This window comes from Cladophialophora carrionii (assembly GCF_000365165.1).
Source record: "Cladophialophora carrionii CBS 160.54 unplaced genomic scaffold supercont1.4, whole genome shotgun sequence".
Lineage (NCBI taxonomy): Eukaryota > Fungi > Ascomycota > Eurotiomycetes > Chaetothyriales > Herpotrichiellaceae > Cladophialophora > Cladophialophora carrionii.
The window spans coordinates 1,770,357-1,784,757 of NW_008481829.1; the positions used below are offsets into that span (position 1 = coordinate 1,770,357).

At 54.4% G+C, this 14,401-nt stretch overlaps 4 protein-coding genes across 4 annotated transcripts; 2 read left to right on the forward strand and 2 right to left on the reverse strand.

The window, feature by feature from the left end:
* Positions 1 to 2,654: 2,654 nt before the first annotated feature.
* Positions 2,655 to 5,795, forward strand: G647_05300 (uncharacterized protein; the record flags this gene model as incomplete). The annotated part of the gene is made up of 1 exon (XM_008729631.1): positions 2,655 to 5,795. One exon carries the CDS (start codon positions 2,655 to 2,657, stop codon positions 5,793 to 5,795), a length of 3,141 nt encoding a protein of 1,046 aa, XP_008727853.1.
* A 945-nt stretch (positions 5,796 to 6,740) lies between these two features.
* On the reverse strand, positions 6,741 to 9,072 carry G647_05301 (uncharacterized protein; the record flags this gene model as incomplete). The annotated part of the gene is made up of 2 exons (XM_008729632.1): positions 6,741 to 8,985; positions 9,038 to 9,072. 2 exons carry the CDS (start codon positions 9,070 to 9,072, stop codon positions 6,741 to 6,743), a joined length of 2,280 nt encoding a protein of 759 aa, XP_008727854.1.
* Positions 9,073 to 9,660: 588 nt separating this feature from the next.
* G647_05302 (uncharacterized protein) lies at positions 9,661 to 11,785 on the reverse strand (the record flags this gene model as incomplete). Its single annotated transcript, XM_008729633.1, has 2 exons — positions 9,661 to 10,160; positions 10,222 to 11,785. The coding sequence occupies 2 exons, from the start codon at positions 11,783 to 11,785 to the stop codon at positions 9,661 to 9,663; spliced, it is 2,064 nt and encodes a 687-aa protein (XP_008727855.1).
* Positions 11,786 to 12,185: 400 nt separating this feature from the next.
* Positions 12,186 to 13,523, forward strand: G647_05303 (ferrochelatase; the record flags this gene model as incomplete). The annotated part of the gene is made up of 1 exon (XM_008729634.1): positions 12,186 to 13,523. One exon carries the CDS (start codon positions 12,186 to 12,188, stop codon positions 13,521 to 13,523), a length of 1,338 nt encoding a protein of 445 aa, XP_008727856.1.
* Between the last annotated feature and the right edge of the window lie 878 nt (positions 13,524 to 14,401).

The following is a 14,401-nucleotide window of genomic DNA, read 5'->3' on the forward strand; positions in this document are numbered from 1 at the left end:
TGCCAATGGCTGCTGAGAGGGCCCTTGATCGGGGTGATGGATCATGGCCCTCCACCTGAGAGGTGCGCGGGCTGTTGGCCCCATTGCGAGCGCCATATTCTGGGAATACCTGTGCCCTGCCCTTCTCGACACAAAGGCTGCCAACAAGTTTTTGCAAGTCGAGTAGAAGAAGGCACTCGACATCCATCATTTCCAGTACGGCTGGCCAATTTCTTCAACATCATCATCCTCGGCGAAGGTGTCCTTCAGCTGGTCAAGGACAGATCCTTAGGTCGAGGGCTCTACAAGCAGCACATACAGCACGGTATGGATCCTCCTGATCTACTATGCATTCTCTTTCTTGTACCTGAACTGTGACGGCAGCCAGAAGGTCATCCCAGCAGCGACCCATAGGAGACAGAAGACTCTAGTCTGGGTCCTCTGGCATGTTTCCCTTTTCGTTTGAACCTGGTCGTCGCCGCAAGCGTCATGGTCATCATTAGCCATCAGCCGGACACGCATTTCAACGCAACCGAAAGTATGAACGGCGAGCAAATAGCGGAGGACCAACCCCCCGACCACAGTTCCGGGCGATCTGGACTTGTGCGACTTCGCCATCTGTCATAATGCTCAGCATGACAATTCTTGCGCGGCTTGACCAACCATTGATGAATCCGGCCTGTTGAAGGTCAACAATCGATACGGCCGCCCCTCTATGAGGGGGGTATTCGTCATTGTGATTTTGTGCATTCCCGTTACACCACAACTGAACTCACAGCTGTTCCTTGGACTCTCTGCTACGATGTTGTTCGTTGTGAGTTTCTGTGAATGGAATGTCAGCCTAGACCAGGGAGGTGCACTATTCGAGCTAAAGGGTCTCAGTCTGTTGCTGAGTCGAGAACCGAAGTCCTCACGGTGTCATACGGGAGTGGCACTGTTTATGGGGGAGCCTCGTAGATCCATTGTAGCCGAAGAGGTTGTCTTCGAAGTTGAACCTGCATGTCACAAGGGTCTTTTGGGAAGTTGCCCTCGAGCACTCAATTGGACTCCTAGACCACACCCACTATGACAAAGGGTTTCTGGGGAGGCTTGCCAACACCTCGCACTGCTGGTTGTCTGTGCTTCACCCACGGTACATGTGGGTCAAGAACCGAATTCCAAAACTGCCTGAGCAAGGCATCCAGGCCGACACGCGCCGGGTTCCGCCCGCAGAGATCCGAGTGGGCTTCTGAGACGACGTGCTGCATCGAAAAGAGGGCTGTGGAAAGCATCTCGGCCTCGTGACTTGTGGATGTATTTTCCCCGGACGCAAGCACGGCCGGACTGTGCATATGCGAGTGGGTTCTAGAACGTCTGACTGTCTGAAGTCGAAGTTCTAGGCCCTCAAAACCGAGATGTGTTGGAGGGCGAGCGTGCCATTTTCTCGTGGCACGATCAAAGGCGTCAACACGATGGTGGTATAAAAACCTTCAGGGTCCGCTCTGTCGGTCATCGACCCTTAGTAGGGACCACTCGCCTACGCCGAGTCCCTGCATGCCATCCGCGTAGAAAATGGTTAGAATCGGCGACATTCTGCCGACATTGTCCCTCGAAGCCATTCCTGACGCCAATGGAACCATGGTCCCAGCGACCGTGGACCGACTGCGCCAAAGGAATCTTACCTGCGCCAGGAGCACACAGCATGATTGCTGCATTCCGGCATTACTCAATGGTGCGGCGCAAAAGCAATTCTCAGCGTCGAAACACTCAGCCTGCACCTGTTCGTGGTCCCCACGGGCTTTTGGCTGAATGCACCACCCCGAACAGGTGCCCAGGGGTTTACTGATATTGTCCAGAGCTGGGAAACTACCGGGCCGACTTCACCAGACCGCTACAGGTCCTCTGCCACCGTCTCCGGTGGAACTTTGCCTTGCTGTGTCGTATTGCCATCGAGTGGCAGGCTCGCAACAGCAGTGAAGAGAGACTATTCGGATCGGATTTGACTGTCATCGTCACCGAGAGGCTGTGGCGAGACGAGACGGGTCGGCGAGACGAGTGGGATCGATGCACCCAGGGAGAATATCAGGAAGCTCTCGGGAAGTTTCTGCAGGACATTCGAGGGTGTCTTCCGCCTACCACGATGCGCGGGAAAGGAGGACCAGACGCCAACGGCGATATCTCCCCTACCACGGCTTTTGTCCTAGATAAAGCTGGTAAATTCACTGTGCAAGTCAAAAGTATTGGCGTCGAGTGATAGGGACCAGTTCGGGGCCAAGGCAACAATCGATATATTTTCCTGCTGTGGGACACTAATTTTGGTTTTCTTGGGTGGTCACTGCATACCCTCACGAAGGCTGTAATGCAACCAGATGTTGATCCATACCGATCTTACTCATGAGCGTCGGTCAATATAGAAATTCTATGAGGCACTCTGTCGAGTCCCGTACTGCGAAATCAAGGAGCGACTACGGGGGATCAGGTACGTCGGTGTACGTACGGAGGAGCTTTTATGCAGGTTTACGTAGGTAGGCAATTGACTCTCCGCAGGCGGGACCTCGAGGACTTCTCGTCGCATGATCATATATCGCCCACGTCTCAACCTACGAGCCACCAAAGTCGACCAGGTCTCTACGCGCCCCAATGTACTGGCATCGGCCGGACCTGCAGCTGGACGAAGTCACGGGCATGAGGCTGTCATGAAACCCCCCGTCTCGTTGACCTGTCGGTCACCTGTCGTTCCATCGAAAAATGCCCTCCGAGCTCTGCGTCGACTGGCCTTGTCACCTTCTGTCCTGGTCGTCAGCACCATAGGCAGTGTCTGCGGCGTAGCGACCCTCAATCATGAAGTCAACCGGAGGGTCCGCCTGGCGGAACAAGCTCTCGAGTCAAAGAGGATTATCAGGTCCCTTTCGCATGGAAGAGGTGCTGCTCAACTGAACAATATGATTGAGGCGGCGGAGAGAGGCGATGACTTTACATTAGGCACGAGGGGCACTAGGAGGAAGAGGAAGAAGACGAGCACGACACGATCATTTTCGGCTGTCGCTCTTCAAGAGCCATTTGAGCATACCCACGACGACATTCCAGAGGAACCTCCTGTCCAGCTTGAGCGCCCGCACGTACACTTCTTCCGCAAGATCGACCCTGGCAGATCGACTCCCCGAGCTGACCGGCCTTCGCCACCGAGATCGACGTCCACGAAGGGCGTGCACAGCTTGACCTTTGAGAGGATTCTTCAGGCCAGCAGCACACCTCATAAAGTGCCCCATCATCGAGCACTTGGCCAGCCCAAAGTCCAGCAACAAATCGAAGTTGATAAAGCCAAAAAGTTACTCCAGCATTGGTTCCGGCCTTCTGACGAGGGTGAGGATTTGGTGGTTCCGCAGCCACGTGCTGAAGCTAGAAATTCGACCCCGGGCCGGCGGATTAGGTACGTCGAGCCCAGAGACCGGAGTGGAGGAACTCCCAACGTGAGACACATACAAAGACCTCCTTTAGACGCCATACCCACACACAAGGACCAATGTGCTCCGACCCCTGCACCTCTAGGCGCTTCACCTGAGCCGCCTCTACCACAAGATAACGTCCGAACGGTAGATACACCTGGTTGGGCATCCAGCACTAGAAGTGAGGCCGATCTGCAAGCGCCGGTTGTGGGATTGCGGTCCAAATCGTCGGATCTTTCAGGAGCAAACGGCGTGGAGAGCCCGAGTCTGGCTCCACCGAATCATAACATAATGCACTCTCCAGGACCAACGGAAACGCACTTATTTGGGTATCTCGACAACGATGAGACTATGGATCAGCATCTTCGAAAATGGATCAAGAAAATGCCACGTGTCGGAGCGCAAGCCAATATCGAGACAGAATTAACACCAATGCCGAAAGAATTCGCCGACCACGCGAAAAACACTTTAACCGACGGGACATTGGTCAGCCTGTACCGATTCATGCGAGATGGGAAGACTGGGTCGGGACGTCTATCGCAACAAAAATGGCTAGCTGTCATGAGGCATTTGACCAGCCAGCATAGTACTCTAAACTGGACGATCGCGGAAGCCATCTTCTACACATACCGGGCCTCATGTAGAAATCCAAGGCATCTCAACGTTCGACCCGTCTTCGCCCTGATACAGCATTTGCTAGCGACGGTTCCGTCTTCAAAACGGGTAGGGCAGATTCTCTTTCCCAATCCTTCGGTCAACATGGTGGACGCAGCTGCGACCTTCGAGTTGCCAGTCCGGTATCTGCAGTTTTACTGTGAGGGTCAGCACAGTACTCCCGACTGTGTACGGGAACTGGGTCAGATTCTTGACGTTGCGAAACGCAGTGGACTGGTTCCCTCCAAGGACCTCGTCACACCTGTCTTAAGAGCTCTTGTCCGCGCGAGGGACGTGGACAGGGCGGAGACAATGCTTGACGGACTTTCACCGGAGTTTGGGCCGACTGAGTCTCTGGCTCTTTTCGAGCAGTATACCTTTCTCAATGCATGCGAAGGCAACTGGGCGGTCGTTGAATCCATGCTTGACAAGTTCCACACTCTGAACCGGTCCAGGAGCCTACCCATTGAGTATGGACGCTTTTTCGCAAGGCTCTTATTGCAGCACATCGCGAAGAATCCGGCCGCTCGATCATTCCACTTTACCGTTCACGCCATGAAATACGCTGGCCTGGTACCGACGAATCATGTCTCTAGGACACTTATTTGTGCCTTCGTTCGAGATGGCCGCTACGACTTGGTTGTTGAATGGTTACGCCTTCTCAAGGAGGCATTTCCTAGAGTGAGCGCAGGCTTTGACCTTCTCCAAGGGGAATGGTTACTCGCCAACACCCTGGCCGAGGTTGGCGCCAGCTGTGAAGAGATAGCCAAAGTTTGCCAGACGGTCGCTCATGGGCATCGGAAGGATCCATTCGGCCCGGCCTTCAGGGAGTTCGCCGTGGACCTCGTCAAAGCAGATTTGAGTCAGAGGTTATGTGCTGTCTCGGCCCATTTCCCATCAGCTGAGGTCTCAGAGGGCGAAATTCGCTCGATGACGATGGATCAACTGCTGAAATGTGCCTATGACCTCCGTGCCACTCCGACGCCGACAAGCTCTAATGCTGTGGTTGTCGAGAGCCTGAAGAACGACCTTGCCGTGCAGATATCTTCAATCGTGGACCTGGCGAAAGTCTTTCGGGGCGAAATGAAGATATTGTTCTTTGGCATCAAGAGCCAACGGGATTCGCCTTTACAAGATCGACGCAGGGTCAGCCGGACCGCACATTCGCGCGCGGTGGACGTCCTCCCGGAGATCCACAGCCACGGGCGCCCACCAGGAATAGGCAAATTAACCACGGCCGTAGTACAGCACTACCATCGACGTGATAAAGATGGATTGCCGGTCGACCACTCGATCCTCGACCACTTCATCACAAGATTCGGCCCAGAATACCCGTCGGCAGTACTCGAGCTTGTCGAAGCCGTATATGCAAGCGAATATGTTCAAGCACGGCACGGCGCACCTTTCGACGCCGAGCTATTCAAAAAATGGCTATACCTGGTCTCAACGGATGGCTCTGCAGAGTCAGCCGCGACGGTCCTGTTGGCGGTTTCCGACTGTGCGGATCGACTAGCGTGGACTGCGCACTTCCGATGTTTGTGCGAGTTCGTCACTCAGCTCGGGAGAGTCGACAATGAGACCCTCTGGGACGACATGACGTTTCCCAAGAAGCCCGAACAGGGGCCTCTGCGGACTCGATACGAGGAAATCAAAAGGAGATGGCTCGACCAGGAGAGCTGGAGGAAGGAGAGATTTCGCTTCCCCGAGTGGAAGGGATGGGATATCGACGGGAAATAGGTAGCGGTCGGTAGCCGGTAGCATGTCGACCGATCTAGATGCATGAATCGGACGAGTAAGAAGCCATACCGATAGATGTAGTGTATGGAGGGTTAATTACTATGTATGTATATGTGTGCAGATTATAGATACAAGTAGATGTTCCGTGGCGGGGAGCCTCGTCTTGCGGTATTCCGACGCATACAGCGCATTCATTACAACGAGGACCCATTCCGACCACGCCGAGACTGCACACTACAGCATAGACGTAATCGTGGGCGTGTATAGTGGTACCCAAGGCAACGAAGGAGGGCAGTCAGGGCAGTCATGGCAGTCATGGCAGTCATGGCATTCATGGTGAGTCAAGTAAGGGACAGCTACAGTACAGTATCTTTTCCCCCGTCTCGGCGGCTACGGCCTGATTTAATTACTACGGAGTACTGTAAGGCGAGTTGTTCTCTCTACGTAGGCACGTAGGCACGAAGGCACGCACATGAAGGGGGAGCTCGGGACAACTGGACACACACACACACACACACACAGTGTACGGAGTATATATCTTGTGTTGTTGTTTCGCCAATAGATCTTATCGTGTTCGCAGGCGTGTGATTCAATCCTGACCGACCGACCGATTGTTTCGTCTCTCCAAGCACCCGTACCCCTGAACAAGCTACAAGCCACATTCAAGTACAGTACATACAGTACAGTACCATCGTTGGACACAAGCCCCGGACATAATGAGCTTGATGAGGCGATATGACACACACAGAGCGACTGAGCGGGAGAGGGAGAGAGAGAGAGAGCAATATTTTCTACAGGACTGGGCTTTCTTTCTGATCATTCTAACACGCTCATATTTTCTACGGGCAAGGCTTCTGTCTAATCCTTCTAACCAAGTGTAGATGTACCATATGGATTGAACTCGTCTACGGTATCCAACCGATGCAGTCACCATCTGACATTCTGTCAAGGTATGCCGCCCCCTAAGCTGGTGGCAGCACTCACGCTGGGTCTAGCACTCCCTACTCTTATCCCCTGCGCCGTAAAACTGGGTGGTGTGCCTCGGCTTACTGGCGTGCTGCGTCCACTCGCAGCGACACTATTGCCTGAAATGGAGCGACGTCGACGGTCTGAGGGAGAGGATTTGGATTCGTTGCCACTTCCGGTCTCATTCTCAGGCATGGCCGCCGTTTCAGCTGCGTTGCTGTCAGGGTCCTGGTGCGTGCTGGAAGTGTACGTCGCGCGATTGCGCAGGTCTTGTTGTGGCGCGCTGGCGGCATTCTGCGCGAGGAATCTTGAACTTGACAGGGCGGGCCCGAAGTTTGCTGCTATGTCTTGGGATAGAGGCGTAGAGATGTTGTGGTGAGGTGTTCCTAGAGGACTCTGGTCATGCTCGTCCCGTTGTTGCGCCTCTGTTGGCTCTGATGCGCCTACCGTTGAAGTCTCCGATGGACGATCCCGAAACCGTTCATAATCTACTTCCGGGTCCTCATCGTTGTTCCTTGTGCTATTCGCGGCGAGCGCGGCCTGTGCTTCCCTCTTGGGAAGTTTATAATATCCCTCCATCCACGCCATTGAGTTGCCCCCTGCCGGCCTATTTGGTGTGGGCGATGCAAACTGGTATTGGTTTTGCAGGGGCGAATGCGTATGTGTATGGTTATGGGTCTGAACAGGCGACGATGGCTGGTACTGCCTCTCTCTCTGCTGTTGGGCAAAGCTCTTGACTCTCGGTGTCCGGGGCGACTCGTAGGCGCCTTCATAGTCCGAGTATCCGCCGGCGGAGTCATCCTCTGACCAGTTGGCGCCGCTGCTACTGCTGTTTTGGCGGCGATGGAGATATGCGGTGTCGGCAATGGAGAGGATGCCCTTCTGATGACCATTCGACGTCCGTCCCAGGGTGTAGTAGCGGAGGGCTTCCAGGACATGTGGAAAGACCAAAGTATCGACGTCTTGGGCCCAAAGGAAGTCGAGGTGTTCGAAATGGGGGATTTCCGTGGCGATGGTATGACGAGGTAATTCTTTCAACATGACGCGGATGTCCACCAGCGAGTCACTTCCGCCGTAGACCAGCACGATGGGAGTTTTGATATTCCTGGTCGGAAACTTGGCCACTTTGTAGTAGCGGTTGCTGGCGCCAATGCTGAATCTGTTGGTGCTGTCGTCATCGTACATCTGGAATGATTTGTTGCGGATGATCTGGAACCAGTGGACCACGGATTTTGTAGACGTGAAGCTGTAGAGATGCGGGTAGGCGGCAAGCTTCTGTTGGACGGTGATGTTGCGACCATACCACGCAAAGAGAAAGCTGAGGGACATGTCGATCAGGCGGACAAAGATGGGTGGGTAGAGGATGGACTGCCACATGGTCGCAGAGGACAGGATGGATTTGCGCCCAAATGCCAGGAAGAGGACGTTGGGATTGGTCTTGACAAGAGCATCGACGATGCCGTTACTCAGGCCAGCTGGAGACATGGCGGGGGCTAGTGCGATAAACACATTGACCTTGTCGTTCAATTGTGGGTGGATAGACAACGTGGCGAAGGCTTGAGCAGTGCCTTGACTGAAACCAATATAGGAAAGCGACGGCTGAGCGGTGGTGCTCAGGATATAGTCGATGGTGTTGGGGATGTCGTGGAAGGCAAATTCGTCCATTGAGAAATTCCAGAAACGAGAGGACATCGGGGAGTGCTTGGTGGACTTTTTGCTGTATTTGTTTCCACGGTTGTTGCCCAGCCACACATCGTAACCTTGGTTCACCAGCGTGAAGGGCAGGCATCGTTCCTCCTCGGTCAAGCACACCCAGACCTCACTGTTCATCAGCAGACCATGGTGGAGATACACCACGGGTTTCTTGGTCGAGTCTGGCCCGGCATTGACGCGTATCCCGGTATGCTCTTCTCCTTTGCGAAAGGGCAGCCTGTGCACACCCAACAAATACCCGTCTCCTGTTTGGACGACATGTTCCTCAGCATAGTATCCAAAGAGGCCGCAGAGCTCGGTGAAGTCGGAACAGGTCGCGATCGAGGTGTAGGTGTGTTTCCTCTCAGACCGGGCTTGTCTGGATCTCTGCGACGACAGTCGGTTGAAGACGTTTTTCGACGTATTGTAGCAGAATCGAATAACGGGCTGGGGCAGGCCGAGGGTTATAATTCGGACGAGAACTTCAAGGGCAACCAGTATCAGAGATCCAAATAGGGCCAGGTACTCCCTCCTGTTCACGGTCAGCTAGGGTGCATGCAAGTGAAGGCGTCCAGAGTAGGTACCAAAACAGCCTGCCGATGAAAGGCACTCGCGCCATAGAGCCTGCAAAAGATCAGACAGCTACAGCGACAACAGGACGTCCGAGGCCATGGGACCAGACGAGGTCCTGTCCGTGGTCTGGAATTGTTCTACAGGATAAAGACGAGGACATGGATGGCACATGCGTCGTCCATGCGCCGTTCTCAACAATCACGGCTTCTCCAATTGCAATCACCGTCTCGCGCAGGCCGGTGCGTCATTGCGTCATTGGCTACTCCAGGCAACTCGGCCGACAGCGGCGCCAGTCTAACCGTTTCTGGAACCCGGCCATAAAATTCGTCGGCTCGACTTTCGCTTTCTTGCCTTTTTTCTTTTCTCCATGAACAACGCAAAATTCAACATTCCTTCTAAAAGCATTCCTACGAGGTTGCTCTCAAGCAATACCATGATGTACGGAAATCGTCTATCGGAATGGAGAGTAACCACATGGTAGTCGATCTTGGGTGCAATGTCAGTCAGGTCCCTTCGGGGTTGTGACTGGGATTGCAATGATTGACCACACAAATGATCTCTATCAGCTAGAACGCTCTTTTTCATGGGGTATCATGTGCTGTCGACGCTTCGTTCTCAACATCTCGGCGTCACGTCATTTGCTCTCGAGCCAGCCTTCAATCTTCTCGACAATGTCTGCCTTTTTGCCCGTGACAGGAATCTTCGCCATTGCAGCAAACTCCTTCAACTCGGCAACTGTCAGTTTTGCAAGTTGACCCTTCTGCCAAAGCTGCCTGATCTGCGCCTCGTCGATCGCTTTACTGCCATCGTCCCATTTGACCTTTTTGCCTGCGCCTGCTTTCGTAGGCTGGACTGTGCTGCCGTTGCTTGGAGGGCGCTTTGATCCTGTGGGTGCGGCATCGGGATTGTCTTCTAGGTATCCTCGGAAGCTTCTTTCCAGGACCTTGCCCCATTCTATCGCCTCTACACCCACTCTCTTGTCGATCTGGCGATATTTTGGTATCGTCTTGTCCTCCGGCTTCTCGGGGATCTCATCGTCCAGGGCGAGGGCCTGAAGAATGCGATAGTGCCATTGCAGGCTGGGATTTGGGTATTTGGAAGGGTCGTAGATGCCCTTGGGAAGGTTGAGTTGCTCTGTTTCGTCTGTCAGTTCCACTCCTCAAGACACCTTGACCAAGCTCTGTATCACACTTACGGACGATCGGCCTCATCGCATCAACAAGCTCATCTGGCGCCCGAACTGGTGTTTCATGGGTCGAGGGTGGATTCTGTCGGACATCATCTGCAAAAGGAAGTGGTATGAGATGCAACCCCTGCGGCGCACCCGTGGCAGACACTCCTGCGGCATTTGACTTGTCGTCGTTGTCTTCGGCCGACAGGGTTGGGACCATAGCAGCCATCACTGGTACCGCATTTTTTCTCGGCACAAACCACGTAAGTGCGAACAAGTTGTCCTTGCAAAGCTTGCGGTGCAACGCACTGTACACCCGCGTGCTGCCGACAAAGTCCTCTTCAGACGGATAGAGGAAGGTTGAATTCTTCACGTTTGCCCACATCGGCAGCCTCGACATCGGCTTGAACCCAATCACCCTGATCACGGGTTCGCCCCAGTTGCGGAGTTGCTGCGTCTCTTCGGCTGAAAACGTGACCTTTTCTCCGCCAAAGGTATATGCCTTCCGGATTTCCGCTTTCTCTACCGGTCTGCGGTCGACCTCATCGGCAGCCAGCAGCTCTGTGAAGCCCGTCGCGATCGCGGGTTTTTCGCCACCAAGGTAGATGTAACTACTCCGCGCTGGCTTTTGATGCTTATACAAGAGATAGCCTTTGACCGAGATCTTGAAATCCGGACCAAGTTCGAGGGGGACTGACGAAAAGAGCGATCGTTTCGGGGCAATTTTTGATTGGATATTGGACAACAGAGACTGGAGTAGTGTGATGCCGTCTCCACCGCCGCTCACGATCTTTGAGCTGTCAACGTCCACGATGGATGGCGGGTTGTAAACGATTGCTTCAGGATCTGAGGGTGATGAGCGGTAGACGATGTCGTCCCAGAACAACTTCGTGTCAAAGGCGTGGTCGGCCGTGGAGATGGGAAATAATTCAATGGTCACGCCCAAATCGTACAGATCTTTGGCTCGAACAGTTGCCTGTGAGCGTGACTCCTTGCTGCTCGAATGCGGGTCGTCGTTATCCGTCACGACGAACAGCCGCCTCGACGTGAAATTTGCCGCCTTTTGCTGGAAGATCTGGTTGGCGCAGAAGAGGACATTGTGCATCGACACGGGCTCTTTGGCAAGTTTAAAGAGTCGATTAGACTCGGGATGCTCAGCTTCAACCAGTTCCTTCAGTGCCTTGACATCTTCCGCCTCCGGGACGTCGAGGTCAGTCAGGAGGTAGCAATTGGGGAAAGAATAGCCGCCCTTGGAATTTTCGTCTTCGTCGTAGAATTTGGTTGCTTCGGTACCATACAGCAGGATGCCCATGAGATCCTTAGGTGTGGCAATGATGCGCTGCTGCATCAGATGGTACGCAGATTTCAAGGCAGCCAACAGAGGGGAGGTAGAGTCTGATTTTTTCGAGCCGGAAGACGACGGTGGCACTTTCAGCATAGACTTGTTGACCTCGATGGCGAAGAGGACGGCATCCCGAACGGTCTTGTAGCCCGTCTCGTCAATTTCCTCTTCCTCATCGTCGAGGTCATCGCCGCGAGAAGAATCATCAGGCTTGTCTTTCGAGCGGTAGGGTATATTGTCACCCATGTTGCAAACGCATTCAATTATTGAGAAGAGATGACGTCTGGGAAGATCCAAGAAGTGATTGATGCATTGCCTGGGCGTCCGAGGCAGCGGTCGCGCCACAAGGCTGAAGACGCGCAGTCACATGAGCGACAAGGCTGAACAGATGACGCCAATCAGGCAACGTTCATTGGCCGCAATTGACCGATCAGCGTCATGGAAGAATATCTCCACCGTCTGCATTTCCATCTCACTGCGGCGAAAAGTGATCGTACGAGTACGAGAGTTAAAGAAAAGCTTCGCTCTCATACCACTAGGTCTACCTGGGGCCCCAGAATCCTCAAATCTCCTCTTACACAATCAATCCCTCATGGCTCGGTAGCACCACCACCTTCATCACCACCTTCGCAGCACTATCCTCATCATGTCGCCGCTGCGTACCTCGACAGGCCGCCTCACCCGCCAACTGGCGAAGCAGCCCATCGCGCTCCCCCTCCACAATGGCCTGTCAATCCCTTCTCCATTCCAACGAGCCTCGATGGCCTCCCTCGTCCCTCCCGTTACTCAAGACAGCACCTCGCGCCAGGGTCCCACAGCCATGGTCTTCATGAACATGGGCGGACCGTCCACCACCGCCGAAGTAGGCGACTTCCTGTCCCGCCTGTTCGCCGACGGCGACCTCATCCCCCTGGGTCCCCTACAAGGGTACCTCGGCCCTCTCATCTCCCGGCGCCGCACGCCCAAGATCCAAAACCAATACCAGGCCATCGGCGGCGGCAGCCCCATAAGAAAATGGTCGGAATACCAGTGCTCGGAAATGTGCAAACTTCTCGACAAGCTGAGTCCTGAGACGGCCCCGCACAAACCCTACGTCGCCTTCCGGTACGCCAACCCACTGACCGAAGAGATGTACGAAAAACTGTTGAATGACGGCTTCGGCCGCGGACGCGGCGGCCGTGCCGTCGCCTTCACCCAGTATCCGCAGTATAGCTGCTCAACGACGGGGTCGTCGCTGAACGAGCTCTGGAAATGGCGCAACCGGCTCGAAGGCAAGCGGTCTCTCGGGGACGCCAAATCAACCGCGCCCGCGACCGCGACTGCGACTGCCACCTCAGCCCTCGAAGGCACAATAACATGGTCCGTCATCGACCGGTGGCCTACGCACCCAGGTCTGGTAGAAGCGTTTGCGCAGAACATCGAAGCCAAACTGGCCGAATATCCGCCCGAACGACGCAAAGATGTCGTGATCCTCTTCTCCGCACACTCGCTGCCCATGAGCGTGGTCAACCGCGGTGATCCCTACCCCGCCGAAGTGGCCGCCACAGTGCACGCGGTGATGACCCGGCTGGGCCACTCCAACCCATACCGCCTGTGTTGGCAGTCGCAGGTCGGACCGTCGGCGTGGCTGGGCGCGCAGACCAGCGACACGGTCAAGCAGTACGTGGCGCGCGGGCAGACGGACCTGATCCTCGTGCCCATCGCCTTCACGTCCGACCACATCGAGACGCTGTACGAACTGGACCAGGAAGTCATGCACGAGGACGCCAAGGGCCACCCGGGGGTCAAGCGCGCCGAGTCTCTGAACGGGAACCTCGTCTTCATCCAGGCCCTGGCGGACATTGCCCACAAGCATCTCCAGAGCGGGGAGAGCTGTTCCCGACAGATGGGCCTGCGCTGCCAGGGGTGTAAGAGCGAGAGGTGTCTGGAGCAGAAACGGTTCTTTGCCGGCGAGCAGGCCAAGATCCTGCCGACTGTACGATAAGGAGGGAGGAGAAGCGAGAGAAAACGAACGAGGGAGCGTACGTGTCAGTGAATGAGGAATGAGTAGACTGGCTGATAGAGCGTATATATGTATGTATGTGTATATGTGTGTATGCAAGTATCTGAGTCCTCGGCATCGAACGGCATGCCGCACTTGACACTCCGGCTCAATGTACAGTGTACAGTAGTAGTTCCAATTACCGTACCGTCCAAGATGATGCACATGTTCTACTACTATCTACCTACTACCCACTTACTACCTTACAGGAAAGATTTCCGAAGAGAATCGTCTGCCTGCCTCCCTCTCTCCCTCTCTCCCTCTCTCTCTCCACTACGAGAGCGCGACTGCCACTGCCACTGCCACTGCCACCGTGCACTGAACTGAAGCGCGAGTAAACAGATACGTAGACAGCACCTTTTCCGCCAGGGCAGTGGACGTAAGCCGACGTGGCCTCAATATTGATGTATAGAGAGAGAGACAGAGAGAGAGATATATATATATATACATCTTTCTGACTGACTGTATGACTGACTGTCTGACTGACTGACTGAGTGTGTATGTGTAAAGATCATGAAAACTGCCCGAGGCCAAAGCTTTCTCTAACACTACATGTACGTACCTACATTGGTAGTATGTGGTGCAGTCACATACGGCCCTGCTTCGAACTAGTAGGTATTATACACGGCCCTGCAAGTCCAGTAGCTACATAGCTGGCTCAACGTGAATCAAGCACTCCGACCGCATGCGTGCAGCACTCCAGAAAGAAGCAGCTCCCTTGGCTTTCAGTGCTGTACATGTGTCGATAGATTTTCCATTGCTGCGGCAGGACCGGTCCCATGGCATTGCGGTATGGCCTGTCCAGACCAGGTCCTTGCCCC